Source organism: Ixodes scapularis, unplaced genomic scaffold (genome assembly GCF_016920785.2).
Source record: "Ixodes scapularis isolate PalLabHiFi unplaced genomic scaffold, ASM1692078v2 PGA_scaffold5__190_contigs__length_132052651, whole genome shotgun sequence".
Classification (NCBI taxonomy): Eukaryota; Metazoa; Arthropoda; class Arachnida; order Ixodida; family Ixodidae; genus Ixodes; species Ixodes scapularis.
The window spans coordinates 85,869,033-85,886,186 of NW_024609880.1; the positions used below are offsets into that span (position 1 = coordinate 85,869,033).

At 44.2% G+C, this 17,154-nt stretch overlaps 1 protein-coding gene across 1 annotated transcript; it reads left to right on the top strand.

The window, feature by feature from the left end:
- Positions 1–385: 385 nt before the first annotated feature.
- Positions 386–5,715, top strand: LOC8023067. Its single transcript, XM_029989100.2, has 5 exons — positions 386–487; positions 1,693–1,746; positions 1,838–1,850; positions 1,961–1,986; positions 5,241–5,715. Exons 2-5 carry the CDS (start codon positions 1,698–1,700, stop codon positions 5,546–5,548), a joined length of 396 nt encoding a protein of 131 aa, XP_029844960.2. The 5' UTR covers positions 386–487; positions 1,693–1,697; the 3' UTR covers positions 5,549–5,715.
- Positions 5,716–17,154: the final 11,439 nt, after the last annotated feature.

A 17,154-nucleotide genomic window follows, 5' to 3' on the forward strand; every position in this document is an offset into this window, starting at 1 on the left:
CTTTCTGTGTTAATAAGTGCGAATGTAAAGGCGATTTGGTATTCAACCAGCGATATCGGTTCTTGACAGAAGCCTTTATGATACTGTTTTATTGTCCTCCGTTGAGTAAGCAATCTGATGTCAGATAAGTATTTCCCACTACAGGGCGGTTTTATCGGACTGACCTGCAACTCCTGGGTACCCGCATGCATTTGTACGTCTGTCCTTCTATAGTTCCTCTCAGCCCCTGGGTTTTTACAATTTTTATCAGTCGCTGGTATTTTCGATGCAAAGAAGTGGAGAGATATACATGTCACTGGTAAGTCCAGACATTTTCTGATTCGCTGGCAGACGAAAAAAAAACACCTTTACGTAGCTTTCATATCTGCCGAATGATAGCACATTTAGATGTGGGATTTTCCATGTAGTCTTCTACTCTGACTTGGGAGTATAAAAGACAATCATCACGCGGAACGCAGGCAGAACAGTCTCCAAGATATTATTCCAGGTGAGACAAACTCTGGATTTTAATCAACCGTTTTGAAATAGCATTTCTAAGAAAGAGCATTCTTTTTTTCATTCTCTATATTACTTATAGAAGGTAATTTATGTATGTCTTGGGGTGTAGCAGTCGATTTTTTTAAATAACATTAAAAAAGCTCTACACGGGTCATTTCATTGCGCAAAGAATTTTGATAGACTTTTGTATAAATTTATTCTAGTTTGCCTCGCATAAAAGTTTCTTTTAAATGATGATCCACGCAATAAGACGTTTGTCGGAGCCTCCTAATAATATGTATATGTTTAAATATTGTCTGGCTCAATTAAGATTTAAATATGTAGGTTTAGGAATACCTTTTGAGAACGAGGCAAATCATTTATCGTTTATGTAGAACAAGATGAAATGACAACAAATATCTCTGCTTCAGAAGCATATCGAATCCATTAATCTACTAGAAAAGGTCAACAAAAAGACAGTAAAAATAACCTAAATACGCTCTACTATATTATCGAGTAACCTAAGCCAGTGGTTCTCAAATGGTGGTCAGTGAAAGCATTCTAGGGATCCGCGAAGGCATTCTAGGGGTCCGCGAAGCCCTGCCTCGTCAGTCGAGCCCGGCAATAAAAGCTGTCTTTTTTCAGTTCGAAAAGAAATGTTTCAGGTTTCGGTCTAGTTTTGTCGTGGGTATGTCAATAAGAGAGGTCTACTTCACACTAACCCTTAGTTATATAAATTACTTAACTCAATATTATAATTAACCTGTACCCTTCCTTTCCTCTCACCACGATGGGGTCCTCCCTTATCTCCGCTAATACATAAGGGGTCCGCGAAATATCGATGGTTGAGAACCACTGACCTAAGCAGCTGGTTGGAGTTAGCTTGTTGATAATATAACACAACTTAATACAAACTAGCGGTCTATTATTTCTTTTGACAAGAGCAGTTATAGTTATCAAAACATTCACGTCCAGTCAAGCATGTTGCTCAAAATACACATTTGTCTCTCTGAATACTCCATCCTCCAGATGCATATGTCAAGTTCAGTTCGTGCTCATCATTTAGGGTATCTTAACAATGAAAAACAGCAGACGACATTCGCTGTTGTAGGTAATCATTTTAAAATGATTGCATTGTTACGTAGCTTGGAATTATAGGACAATACTTTTGAAGCTTTATTTGTTGTTGAATTCTTCAATTACTTTTCAATACAGCCACCATGCAAATCTTGGTGCCTGCGCTTCTTCTGGTGATTGCGGCCGTCGCCTGTGAGTAACACAGCAAAGTTTATCGAATGCTACAAGAAATTTATGCATTTAACTTACTTACGAATACTTTTTATGCATGTTCTTTTCGCAGATGGCCGGGTGGTGTGAGTAGACTTACATTTCTTTTACTATTCGAATAGTTTAGTATTTGAATAAATCGATGAGCCACCTAGTTTTCTTTCCTAAAAAGTAATGAGCATTTTTGTACTTTCAGTGAGCCTGTGACTCCACCGAAGGAAGGTGAGTTAACATCGGACTTCAATACGTGTGAGATACGTTAGAGCTAGGCCGAGATAGTTCAGGACAGTAATGCGGAAATGCTAAATCGCCATAGTATAGCTAAGAATGTGGAATGGTATGCATTAAAGGATTATACACTGCCCAAGGAATATTATCTAAGATAAAAATTAAATGCAGCTTATTCAGTATTTCACAGTTGTAGAACAAAGAAGTGAAGCACAATAAATCGGATGTAATACATAATTGTTTGATAAAAATACAAAAACAAAACGTTTATCGCTTTCAAAGTCAGATTTATATTTAAAATATATTTGTTTATAGGCTTTGCTATGTTCGTTACGGGCTTGAATAGCTTCTATAACATACTGAATGTTTACCATATATATTACTAATTTACTCAAGCCGCAAAAACTACTTGCGGACTTATCTTTAAACGGCATGGCCAACAGACTTGAGAAACCAGATTTAGCGGAAAGGGTTCTAGAAGTTATAAACACTTATACGACTAAGCTTGGCAAAAATGTTCTGGAGGAAAAAGTTTCACAAAACTTTTTTTTTATATTCTTCGGTAATATTAATAAGGGTTAATGTGTATCTTCTTATTTGAATATTCCACAGAAAAAAAATTCTTTTTATTGAAATATTTTAAATGATGTTGAAGAACTTTAACAATTGGCGTGTTTATCAAGTTTGTCTAATATATCCTAATGACAAGGACAAAGCAATTCCATTTCTGAAATGCCCAGGAACTTAAACATAACTATTTTCTAATAAATAAAGTTTCTACTAACTTAAAATGGAAATATATTAAGAATAATACTGATGCTATCATCTGAAGCCCACATATAGCTGGGATTAATTACTGTGTGATTTCATATCAAACAGTGCAAGAAAAAAATTATGTGTTTTCAAAACATTAAGAAAAAATATATTAGTGGAAGATGCGCGACCAGAACAGAACTGTAAATTAGAACTACAGAACATTTTTGTTCTTGAGCATTTTTTTTGAAAGGGCAGGTACGCCTTGCCATTTTTGCAGTTTTCACGAGTGATCCCATTTGGTATATCGAAACTTCTAGATACTTTTTCTTCTAAGAATTAAAATATTTTTACGCTTGGATGGAACAGCGCAGATGAACAGTCACACTCACATGCACACAAGAAGGAGAGACTCGCGGCGCTGACTTACAACTCAGTCCCATATTTCTTCTTCCTCAAATGTTCAACTTCTTCACCTTTGCCGTTAATGAGAATTTCAGAAAGAAGAAATATAGGACTGAGTTGTAAGTCAGCGCTGCGAGTCTGTCTCTTCGTTGTGTGCATGAGAGTGTGACTGTTCATCCGCCCTGTTCCATCCAAGCATGTATTACCAACTTGCCCAAGCATCCACATTATATTTTACGGCTGTAAGACTTCGTATGGAAGGGTTAAAGTGTTCTAGAATGGTATTTTTTTATTTTATAAAATAAATATTACTGAATCTTAATCCTTTCAAAATATTAGGCCAAGTTTGAATCGAGCTAGCTTTCGATCTGCAATTATTTAAGGCAGAAGAAAGATGTCAAATAAAAGCTTGTATTTAAGCCAGTTAAATATTTATAGCGTTAATTTAAATATAGTTTATATAAAAAGCACGGTAAACTTGAGAAGATATGCTAAAAAATTCGAAATTCAGTGTCATTTTGTAAAAATATGCATTCTTATTTATTTGTTTTCTAGTTTTATATGAAAATCTTTAATGTGTTCTTATATAAGCAAGAACAATTCTTTAACATATGTGGTTTCGTCATATTAAGCAGTGCGTTTGAAAGGAAGACATCTTTACCTAATTTCAAAGAATAAAAGATCCCGGGCGATGCCCAAACCGTTTCAGTAATTATATATATATATATATATATATATATATATATATATTGTAACTTGCCTATAGTATTTATATATACATCATGTACCATTTAGTAAAAATGGGGCATGACTGCTATGTTATAATTAGAGAAAAACGTTCATGCAGATGTCCAGTTCATATAAAACCTCTAGATTCACTACTTTTCTTTAAATAAACATATTGAAACGCATTTTTTTATTTAACAAGTAGAGAATTATTTTTCAAACCTCTATATAAAGCAATAAAAGGGCGAGATAAATTATTTTAAGAAACCTAGCGGGCCGAGTGCAAAATTTTGCTTCTTTCATGCGGTCGCAATCCCACGTATTCTGGGGAACCACTTAGTCTACTACTTAGTAAACCGTTAGTTAGTAAGTGAGCAAACGCAACGTGGCGAACAGCCCAATACAATAATTTACAATAGCTACTATCGCCGCATAAGTTTTGCCGAAATGTGCGCAGATTCAAGAAGAAATAAAATCTATGATTATATTACAAAAATAACTAATATTTAATTGAAAAACAAAATAACAGTGACATATGAGTAGCAGAATGGAGGTACAAATATGACTTCTCTTCAAACGCAGTGCTTAATATGACAAAACCAAATATGCATATATATTGTATAGCATATATGAGAACACATAAAATGATTTTCATGTGGGAAATATTTTTTTAAAAAATCTCAATTTTTTAACTGAGGTTGAAATTTGTACTCTTAGCTTTTTTTCTCATATTTACAGTGTTTTTTATATAAAGTCTTCTTAAATTAACACTATTGATATTTTATATAGACTTACATACAGTCTTTCATCCCATATATATCTTGTGCCTTAAATAATTGTGCATGGAAAGCTAGCTCGATTCAAACAAACCCATTATTGTTAAAGGTGCAAGATTCAGTTGCTTATATTGTTTAAAAAAATTAATTTCTAGTGAAAAACAACCCTTTCATATAAAGTATTAAAACATTAAAAAAAGTTATTGCTGACAAACAAATAATCTAAACGTTGCGAGACTCCAAAATGTGTCACTAGTGAAAACTGCGAACATCGCAAGACCTGCTTTTTCCCCTTTCGAAGCCCAAAACTCAAGAACAAATGAATTACCATAGCTTTAATTTGCAGCTTTTCTCTAGCCGTATCATTTATGCTTGCACGATTTGGGATGAAATCACCCTACTACAGATATAATATTTGTGAGTTAATTACGACTGCGTATTACATTTTCGCAGCATCTGCAGAACGCTGTAAAGATAGAGCCCGATTGGTAACGCTTCTTCGTACGGTGGAACTGGATATTTGACTGCCTTTTCTTAAACCTCTGGTAAGTAACCAACTGATGTCCTGTTTAACATGGCTATTTTCAGATGACGCTGATAGCTACCACTCGGTGGATGTCGTCGGTAACGCTCTTAGGAACATCGGCAAGTGGCCGCTGCGAACTGGGCGCTTTTACACTGTGGAGGACGGTGACGGAGACGACGCTGAAGATTTCAGCCCCATGGACCTGAAGGAGATTGGCGCTCTACTTGGGAAACTAGACGTCGCACTCGAAGAGGGCAAAACGCTGGATGCGGCACTCGACGGCGACGAGGCTCTGGAATATGGCATCGGAAAATGGGCCAAAAGGATTCGTAATTGGGCCAAGCAAATTCCGCCCGCCATCGGTGGATAAATTGAAAATCGTATTATGCACATTCCAGGATACCTAAACTATCGACTTCTGTCTTGCAGTAAAGAATGATCAGGGTGTTTGTAGTCGCGGAATTTGTATTTTGTTTATATGTAATTTAGAAGGATATATGCTCTTGCTAATAAAGTCATTGGGAGTTTAAACTGCAAGATTTGTTCTATATTACGATAGAGTAGTATAAGGCTAGAATAGAATAGTGTCATTTCAAACATATATATTGTACAGTACAATAACAAGCTGGCGGAAGCCTCAAAGATGTCTGTCCCTTGTTCGACGGGCGACGAGAATTCGGTAGATTGAGAATTATACATAAGTATGTAAAGCGTTTGTATTCAAAGTAACATACCTAGAGAGTAAATTTTCAGATAGATGACAAAAAGACTATGCAACACTTTCAAAAGCAAGTTGTATCAAAAGCGATTAGTTAGGGAAATAAAAATAAAGTATCTAAGAAATACATTTCACCGCTTCAAATGTTTTAATGATTTCCTGAGCTTCTATCTGGAAGCAATAAAAGAAAGTTGTCTGGGAGGTCAGTGAAAACACGTAGTACCTAATACAGGCACCTTTATCCTTGATGACAAGCGGTGTACCACTATTTAGGCCTTGTGCTGTTTTTGGACACCCAACAAAATAAAGATTATTATTAGTTTGTTTTGATTTGCGGAACATCACATTGAATAGAAGGTCTCAGTTTACCTTATGCAATGTGCAGTCTTCTAAAATCAGAGTTCCAGAATCGTTTAAGTACGACAATTTCTCTGAAAAGCAAATAAAATGTTAGCAGATGAAGTGCGCTAAATTTATATTACATGGAATTTCTGGTGTATCAAACGCCATGCTTTTCAAAAGTTTTCCAAGAGAGAGAAAGAGAGAAAGAAAGTTCACTGTGGTGTGCCAAAACAAAAAAGAAATAAACAAAAAGATTTTAAAAAGTGATGGCAGATGTTTCGCGGTTAATATGCAATACTTAAAATTTCGTGGCTACCAAACACCTTGCTTTTGAAAAGTATATTTTCTAAGAGAAAAAAGTTAACTCTGGTACGTGAATACGAAGAACTTAAAAAAAATTGTTATACCGTAAACTATATAACTATACGCAAGAGCTTTTACTGGATCGACGTACTCAATGGGCCTACAGTCACACCCTCCACACCAATAGTCGTGTGACGCTATTTGATGAGGAATTTCAACCCGTTTAATGATATGTACGTCTTGCCTACCAGGAAACTCCCTAAGGGAACACCCACCGGAGCAACAGAAATCCAGCATGACGGGCTTCAAGCCCTGAGGCACATCGCTAGCTGAGCTATGGATCATTCCAATATTCGCCATTTCCAGTCTACCACCTTTGTATGCTGGGCAGTGAAGCGCCTTCTGAGCAGGCGCAGCAGTGGGGAATATCAGACGCCGCGCATGCGTGAACTCGACATTATCTGCCCGACTGAGAAGCGCTACAAAGCTGTATTGAATCTAGGATGGGAAAAAAATTCGAGATGATGTAAATCGATAATCAATTCCTGGTTCAAATGATGACTCACACAAATCGAAACACTTTCACACTTATAATTTAACTAAAACCTTTTCCCGGTAAGGGATCACCAAAAAAAATTTATTACCATAGGTATATAATTTGATTCTTGTTTTTGTGCAATTGTTTTGTATGCTAGTAAAAAAAATCATAAATCGAAGCTTATATAAGACTGAACATGAGCAAACGTAACTGCACTTTTAAGCTACTCGGGAAGTTGAGCTTGATTCCATTTTGTTCGTGAGCTAGTAAAGTCATGCTTTTACAAAATGAAAACGTAACGGAAAGAAAAGACAACTAGAGAAGTAATGCATTGGGATCAAATTAGAGCTCGGAAAAAATTAATCAAATAGAAAATTATATAAAGATAAAAAAAAAACATAAAGGTACTCTGGTTCTACTATGTGGCCAGGGTTCAATTGGCAAACAGTTGTTAATGAAACTCTACTTTATATTTGCAGTAATTCTTTCTTACGCACCTCTATCAGTGATCGGACGAATTTATCTATACCTGCCACGACAAAAAAAAAAGAATCACTTTGTGGTGAATAATCTTTTTTTTTTCTGACAATACTGTAATTCAAATCAAATAAATCTGTGTTTCTAATCGTTTTTTTTAATTATTTGTATAAATATTTTGTTAGATGGGGAGAGGGGGGGATCGAATCATTCCATTATTCCACGGCTGCGCGCATGGAAATAGAACGTATTCTATCTTTTCAAAGTATTCATCTGCAGAACGACCGATCAAAACCATATTTTTTTTCCTTTGGCTTAAAGGGTTGCCTAGATTATTACCGCCGTTTCAAACTAAATGTCTTTCACGCCCGCCGCGCAGCCCAATTTCATCGCCATTAGACAGCGGCGCAATTAAAGCTGACTTCGAAACGAGGCGGCGCTGACTTCGCGCTATATCATTGCACTGTGCCGATACAACGTCAAGTTATCTTCATCTAAGCGCTGCTTTATAGCGGCGCTCATAGTATTGGTTTGGCGGTAAGTTATATGCAGGGGGTCCACGAAAACAATTTACAGGGTCTTTTTAGCCGCTAAAAGAAACTACGCATCGCCCAGAGCTCATTTTCTACCCAAAGGTAGTGGTAGAAAGGTCCAAACCAGATTCCAAAGTTTCTGCCCGAACCGATGCCTCATTAAAAATTGTTGAGCTCTATGGCACCAGAAACCGAAAAAGACCGATAATCGGCTCTGTTTTTCAATCGAAAATTTAAGAAAATCAGCTATAACTTTTGAATAATGTATTAATTCGGGCTGAAACTTTGGCATCTTGTTCCGACCTCTAGCGCTACCTTTGGGCGGAAAATGGGCGTTCGGCTACGTGCGCCCAATTTGCAAAGATTTGGTGAATCATTGGCCAATGGCTAAAAATTGTCCTTTGGCCAGTGACCAGGCAGTTGCCAGCCATTGGCTGATGTCTGGCCTGTCCCTGGCGACTTGCCACTGGCCACTGGCCATCAGCCATCCGTCGAGCATTAGCCGATGAAAGGCCACTCTTTGGCCACCGGCCAAAAGGCTGTCGCCAGTCATTGGCCAATGCTTGGCCAAATTCCGTGCTGCTTGGGTAGTTTATTTTTACGTTGAAAAAAATAAAACAAACTTTTAGGGACACTTTGTATATATATGCAGCACTCTACAGTGAGAGGGTACAGGCGCTACGCTCAGTTTCTCCCCAAGTCCCAGCGCAGTCTAGGCCACAGTCCAACTTAGCCATTTAAGCAGCGCCGAAAGTGCACTGTCATGGGAACTCGTCGTACTTTCGTCTCTGCGATTCTCGGCTAAATCATACTCGCAAAGCGAATGCGCATGACCATAGCCTCCTCTATACTCACAAAGCATGTCGGCTCGACGACGGAACCATAGACTGTCCGGTCGCAGATCTGGAGCGCAGGGATCTGGTAGCACATGTATCCAACATCCATTTGTCGGGGAACCTGGACGTCAGTGCACAACTTGTGCAGCGGCGAGGACCCGAAACACACATGTCCACTCGAAGAAGTGTGCTCCCTCGTCTGGCTGTAGCGGGGCGCCAATCACGTCGCTGCCCTCTCATCCGTTGTCTGCGGCTCCACCTTCTTCATTTCGGCGGCCCTTTCTCGTGGCGATTTGCCATGATTTGTCAGTATATAGAAGACTATGACATGACTTCGAACTTCTGTGCGTGATTGCTTTACGGTAACAATGGCATTTTTATGGCGCATTCACACTGGAAGCGAATCCGCGTTTGCGAAGCGGTTGCGGATGCGGTTCGCGAGCGACGCCGTTCAGACACCCAGAGGCGGTTGGCAGTTTCTCGGCGATCACGCGTGATCTTTCGACACTCGAGTTTGGTAACCCTGTTTTACAATCCAAAAACCAATTTTATCGACGATCCACTCCAAAATGCTGCGATTTCGGCACTCAGAAAATTTTCTCCGGGATGTTCGCACGCATGACAAGCAGAGGTCGTCATTTTAGGTCGCTCTCACTTACCCCCCCCCCCCCCCCCCCTTCAGAGACACACTTACCTAAGCCCCTTACTCACCCTCACCCTCACAGCTACACTCACCTTCAGCCCATCACCTACCCTCATCCTCACAGTCACACTCACCTTCAGCCCTTCACTCCCCCTCACAGAACCTCACGCACTCATACCCCTCACGCCACTCACTGCCCTCACGCCCCCCCCCCTCACCCATGGCCTTCATGCACTCATGGCCCTAACGCCCCAACTCACCACTCTCACGTCCCTCACTCACTCATAGCCCTCACGCCCCTCACTGCCTTCATGCACTCATAGCCCTCACGCCCCTCACGCACTCATGGCCCTCAAGCCACTGAGGCCCGCTTCAGCGGCCAGGAACTTTACGTCGCAGCACCAGCAACACGGGCCGCCCGCGTTCACACACAGCAACCAGTTGCTGTAAGTTGCCACCATCATCATAAAATTTTATTTTTATTGCATTATTTAGGCACACAATTACGCGCTATAAAGGTTTTTTATGCATTTAAGTCTCGTTGAGAAAAATAATGCATCTTTCTGAAGCAGTTGATTTCCAAAAACGATTAATTTAAAACCAGAACCAAGTCTTTCAGTGTCATCATCACCAGCACGAGGTATCACGCGAAAATATCACGTCCCTGGTTTAATGCAGCCGCTTTAAACGTCTTCTTTCGAATTTCTCCGAGTTGCTTGCTTGTTTCTAGCCGTACCCGATCTCAGCAATTTGTGTCGATTTAGGGAAAGCTAGAAACAACCCGCCAGCAACATCAAAACTGCTAAGAAAGTTGCTCCGTCTGAAGGGGGCCTCACGCACTCACTGCCCTCACGCCCCTCATGCACTCATGGCCCTTACACCCCTCACGGAATCAGCACCCTCACGGCCCTCATATTCCTCACGCACTCATGGCCCTCACGCCACTCACCGCCCTCCCGTCCCTAAAGCACTCATGGCCTTCACACAACTCACGCACTCACCGCCCTCACGACCCTCACGCATTCACGGTCCTCACGGCCCTCACAGCCCTTACGGCCCTCTCACCCTCACACTCATGAATTGTTCTGGTTCAGAAACTCACTCACCCTCACCTCACCTGTGAAGATGAGGGTGAGTGAGGGTGAGTGAGGGCCCCATGAGTGAGGTTGGCCGAGGTATGATCACGAGTTTAGGCAGCGAAAAAAGAAGGATGGACTCGCCGAACTCGCCTGTGATTCCCTCGGAATTCGTCCACAAGCAAAGCCCAGCTAGGAGCGTATTGCTGACTCAGAACAGGATGCCCCCGTCCTTTTCTTCGAAGTGGACCCTTACCACATGAATAGCTGACCTCGTTTTCGGGATAGAGGGTCAATTTTCCCCCCTCGTTCGCTCTCATCTTTTTCGAAGAGTTGAGCGTTGGGGTAGACCGTGGTGCGGGGAATGTGTTCGGCGCTAGCCGGTTGTGGCTTCGTTGGTGGCGGACTATTCTCTCGTCACTCGCACGTTGGTCAAGCCTACTGTTTGTTTTACATTAAGCTCAAATAAACGCCGTATGGGTTACCTCTGCATCGCCTGGTACGTACACTTTATTCCTTGAGTAGGTTCTCTTTATTTATTGTTTATTGTAAACCCTACAGGTCGAGCTAACGCAGGTATCATGCCCGCTCCGCGGCAGTGCGTTGGCTACGCAATCGGGCTCACGACGTCTCTATCGGTTTTCGTAATGGTCATGCACGGTGTCGAAAGCTTCCAATAGTTCACGCGACTGTCTTAGTGGGTACAAAAGCTGACATTTCGGTCAATCAGGGGCGGGTTTCGACGTTCTACGGGCAGAGACTAACAAGGCAGGTAGCTTCGGGCTGTGGCATCCGGAATAATAAAGAAACTCTAATTAGAACCAAATCACTGCTGCGAAGCCCGTTAAAATTACGAGTCAATTCTTTTTGCGGCTGATTCAAGTGACGGACGTGAACATCACGTTTATTCGTTGATTTGTCAGCTGTAACGCTAGGACTACAGCGCCTTGAAAGCCTCACCAGCGACAGGTGCCATCTTGTTTCGAAAGTCACTGACGTCAGCGTCGCGCTGTGACTGGTTGCCACCTTGCGGTTCGTAAAAGCGGTTGGGAGAAATCAGTCCCGAAGCGGTTGGCAAAAACGCGCTCCAACCGCTCGATCCTAGCCGCCTTGCGGTTGAGAACGCGCGGATCCGTTTCCAGTGTGAACGCGCCATTAGCGTCGTTTGTTTTGGCTCTGACGGATCGCAAAATCGGCTGCGATCGGACCTGACACAAAACGGAGTATGGATTGTGCAAAAGGCGACTAGACAATGTGGACTAACTCAACTCACTGACGTCAAGTCCCTGCGGTGGCGCTGCTATCGGTTCTGCGCATGCGCAAACGATTCACTCTTTCGAAATTCGCTTCATGCGGACGCCCAGTGCCCACACCTGGTGCTTGCAAAGCGGTCTTGTCTCTAAACACAGTGCCGGTGTATAGAACACGCGGTGAGTTGGCTGCCACGCATGCGTCGTGTTGTGCCGCCAGGTATCGTGCGCGGGAAGCGAAAATACTTGAGCACCTCCACTGCCGTTCTGACGCTTCGCTCGCTGCCGGCTAGAGTGCGTCGTCCGTACTCCCCAGTCGCCGTTTTCGTTTTATCGTTTATGTTGCTGGACACTGTACGTGCGGAAGGGCCCAAGATACTACGCGACTCTACTTAGAGCAGCCATTAATATATTTCTATACATGATTACCACAGCGAGTTTGTAATTGGCCACGTGGCAGATTCCCGCTTTCAACTATGGAATGCGGATCAAATGACTATCGATGCCCTTTGCATTAAAAAAAAACGAGTGAGTTCCCAATAAACGGCTCCTTATCGCGGCAGAGAATGCCGCCCTCGCGAAATGCGCCACCTCTGTTTGGCGCTTCGTTTTGGTATCCCATAGATCTGTCCATTCTACGTGGCACCTCACTCATAGTTTTGGAAATAAATTATAATTTCTCACGAAGAAATCCTCTATTTACGAAAAAGTGCTTTCCATGTTCGCTAATAGCTCCATTGCAGTGTATTACACCACCAATAGATCCATCGCAAAATAAAGTATCTGTAGTGGATATGTTACGTCTCCAAGTCTGATACAATACTACGTAAAATTAATATAATATATATTTCCATTTAAAATGGAGCGTAACATGCGCCCTCCAGTAGACTGGTGGGTACTTCAAAAATTCGCCTTTTTCAGTCTTTATTTCCCGTAGTTCTCCAAGACCAGCCGAGCGCTCCAACAACTGAGCTCACCAGGACCCAGCAAACAGCTGGGCAGACATGCACTAAAAGTTGCCATTTGTCCCAATTGTTTCTTGCAAGAGGATAAAATCAGCACAACCATGATTAGAAAAAATGAATTAGAAAAGGTTCCCAATCTCAAGATTTGGATTATAACTTGATTTTTGCGTAACTTGTGGGATTTCCCTTGCTGCTACCCGTCTCGGAGAATGACACAGCACACCGGTTCAACAACACGTAAACATTTAATGAGCGCTATCGGCTGCGCCGCGATCCCAACAGCCCCCGCGCATCCGCTGCGACGGCCTTTTATCAGCGGCGGAGCGCCGCTCGCGTGGCCAGTTGCCCTTGGCCCCCTCGTGGTCAAGATGACCACTTATGATTACCGGAGGGGCAACCTGGGCCAACCGCTTGGAATCGCCAGGTTGCCCACACATCTCCCCCTTTCCAAAAACCAAAACAGAGAACGTCTTAGATGGTCTTGGGGGGGGGGGGGGGGGGGGGGGCTTCCTTCTGGGTCAGCAGGGGTCTTCTCAGATGGGCGAGCACGTTTCCGACGTCAGTACTTCCGGACAGTACCGATGCAGCTGTGGGGGGGTGGTCTGATGATGGGAGCTGCGTCGCCGCTGTCTTGCACGAGGAACTAGAAATTAAAAACAACATGAGGCCATAGCGCGGTAAGAATAAGTAGCCGCGCACACGAAAGATGCCTGCCCCACTGTGCATGCGGGAGCGCGGACCCTTTCTCTTCTCCCCCCCAAAAAATCGAAGAGGGCATGAACATATTGCACTTAGAGCTCGTGCTGCCCCCGGTCGTCCTCACCGCCGTCTCAAGTTGTACCGCGGTAGAGACAGTGTGGAATCTTCCGAAAGGTGGTCCGGATAGTCGTCATCTGGAACCTGCGACACATCAACCTCCTCGGGTTCATAGAAAGCTTTTAGGTCGGCGACATGAATAGACCCGCACACTTCACCAGATTCACAATGCACCAGCTCATAAGACAGGTTGGAGAGCTTGCTACTAACACGGTAGGGGCCATTCCACCTCTTTGCTAAAGAGGCCGTGAAGCCTCTAGCAGCATCACTCAGCGGATGAGTTCGCCTCAGTACCAAATCTCCTACCTTGAACTGCAGATTTCGCCTCCCCTTGTTGTACTGGTTTGCCTGCTGCAGTCTCGAGACGTCGAGGCTCTCTCGAGCTTCACGCAGGTTCTCCGTGAAACGCTTCCGGAGATCTTCTGCGAACTGCGTGGTTGTGCGCTGCGTGCTTGCAGGATCTGTGCAAAGGAGGCCGTTTCCCAGGGGAAACACGAGCTCTTTCCCAAAGTTAAGTTGGGCCGGAGTAAAACCCGTGGACCGGTTGATTGTTGTGCGGGTAGCGAATGACATTTTTGCTAATTTCGCGTCCCAGTCTTTGTGTCGCTCGGTATGCGATACAAGCATCTGCTTCAGGTTACGGTTCACTCTTTCCGTGATATTCGCCTGTGGATGGTATGGCGAAGTCCGGTTGTGCCGTATGCCTAGCGCCTTACACGCATCCACGAACACCTTGCTAACAAAATAGGAAGCGTTGTCTGTAATAAGCGTTGCGGCAAAGCCAAAGCGCGCGAACGTCTCGAGAAGACAGTCCCAGATTTTCCTAGAGTCTAGTTTGCGCAAAGGAAACATTTCGACCCATTTTGTGAAATGGTCGGTCACTACTAGCAAATACTGATTGCCGCGTGGACTACGGGGAAAGGGACCGACAACGTCGCAGGCAACACACTCACAGGGGTACTTGCTTTCGACCGACTGCATTAAACCTGGTGGTTGGCCACCTCGGGGTTTTGCCTTCTGACAAACCGGGCAGCTACTTGCGTACCTCATCACATCCTGCCTCATACCTGGCCACGTTGCAATTTGGGACAACTTTTCGTAAGTTTTGCTCCCACTGCTGTGGCCTGCCAAGGCGGGATCATGCATATATCTTATAAATGACTTACGCAGTTTACGTAGTATTACAGACCGGAAGGGCGGGCCGCTGGACCCATCGTCCGCCTGGGGGATGTATCGCAGCAGGATGCCGTCGTTGCTGAGCAGGTATGAGTCCAAGTCTCTGGGATTCCCAGCGTCGGCTGAGTTTTCTTTTGCCAGCGGGTGCATCACCTTCTGACAAAGTCCATCGGACAGCTGGGCCGCTCGGAGCTCCTCTCTCCTCACCAGGGTTCCCCACCGCGACTCTGGTGTGATGGGCGCCGCATTGGCCAGTGCCACCAAGTCGGGATCCACCTGCATTTCCTGCCCGAGAAGTGGAGCACGGGAAAACGCATTTGCAACGTGGTTAGCCGCTCCACGCTTGTACTCGATTGTGTATTTGTAGCGCTGGAGCGAAAGGGCTCATCGAGCGAGTCGTCCTGCAGGGTTTTGAAGCCCTTTGAGCCTAGAGAGAGCCATGTGGTCAGTTTGAATGCTAAACGAAGCGCCGTCAAGGTACATGTCAAACTTCTTAAGCGCAAAAATTACTGCCAGGCACTCTTTTTCGGTTGTTGAGTAGTTTCGCTCCGCTCCGGTTAATGTATGACTGGCGAAAACTACGGACGAAGAACGCTGTCATGTTCCTGCAGAAGGGCTGCTCCTAATCCGTCATCGCTTGCGTCGGTCTGCAAGACGAACGGACGATTCAAGTCGGGCAGGTTTAAAAACGCGTTTTCAGTCACAGCCCTTGAAAGACACGCGAATGCGGTTTGCGGCTCTTGCCCCCAGCACCATTTCGTTTTTTTGCGGAGCAATTGGTTCAGAGGTTCAGTTATCTCAGGGCATTGCGGAATAAAATGTCTATAAAACGCAATCATCCCGAGATATCTCTGTAGGCTTTTGACGTCATAAGGGGGTGGGTTCACCATTATTGCGCGCAGCCTATCTCCATTCGGCCGCAGCGTTCCGTTATCCACAACAAATCCGAGAAGGTTGATTACAGGCGATGTCAACTGGACTTTACCTGGAAGAATCGTAAGGCCGGCTTGACGCATTCGTTCGAGTATGATCTGAAGGTGCACGAGATGCTCCTCGAATGTTCGTGAAAGGACCACTATGTCATCCATGTACGCCATCGCAAACTCGTACTTCGCGTCACCGAGGACAACGTCCATTAGGCCTTGAAAGCTGGCGGGAGAGTTGGACAAACCAAAGGGAAGGCGAGTGAATTCGAACAACCCCCTATGGCAAATGAATGCGGTCTCCTTTACATCAGCCGGATGAACTTAGATTTGAAGAAATCCGCAACTGCAATCGAGGGTTGTGAAAACAGTCGCGTTTCCAAGGGCATACATTACTGAGGAAATACTAGGAAACGGGTAACTGTCTCTGACTGATAATTCATTTACGCGCCTGTAATCAACACAAAGCCTTGCTGTGCCGTCCTTCTTTGGAGCAAGGACCACCGGGGAATCCCACGGGCTTTTTGACTGACGTACTGCGCCTGTGTCGATCATTTCCAATAGCGCCGCATCAAGAAGTTCGCGCTTGTGAGCACTTATGGGTCTCGGATTGCACCTCCGCGGAGGTACATCCTTGGTTTCGATGCGGTGCTGTAGGAGATCGGTTTTCCCAGGTCTCTCCGTGTACATCGGCGAGAAGGGTTCCAGCGGTTGCTGGAGCTGCTTCTGTTTGTCTTCACCTGAACACTTTTGCACGGCTTTGAGCACGCTGTCTGGAAGTAAAGGCATCTGCCCGGCAAAGTTTAACGGGAACGCTTGGCCGCGAATACAATCCTGCCGTCTGGTAAACGGCGTTAATTTCGTTTCGCCACCCAACCAATATCCAGCTTGGGCGAAGTCGAGCAAAAACCCGCTCCGCTGCAATAAAATCTCTACCCAGGATCATGGGCCCCGGCAGTTCCGGGAGGTATACGAACCGTTGTCTTCGTTTTCTACCATGAAAGGAAATTCGTAACCTGACTGCGCCGGCAGCAGGCAGTACGGACCCCGATGCTACTTGCAATTTCACGTTTGCTGACCGAAGGTGTATCTTTCTCTTGTTACATTCAGCAAATACAGCATCCCCAATAAGCGATATGTTTGCCCCAGTATCTAAAAGAGCGGCTACTGGTGTACCTAGTACATTCACAGTCATACGAGGTTCAAGATATTTGGGTGTAGATTCGATTCTACTCACAGCTGGGAGGAGCACTGTCGGTTCCTCGTTTAGTGAGGTTGTTGCTACCCCCGTCGGCTGGTGCGAGTCCATTAGCGGCCGGGTATCCAGAGCGACCATCCTTGGTGTTGAGAACTTCAAAGCGGCTCTGACGCTGGGGATCG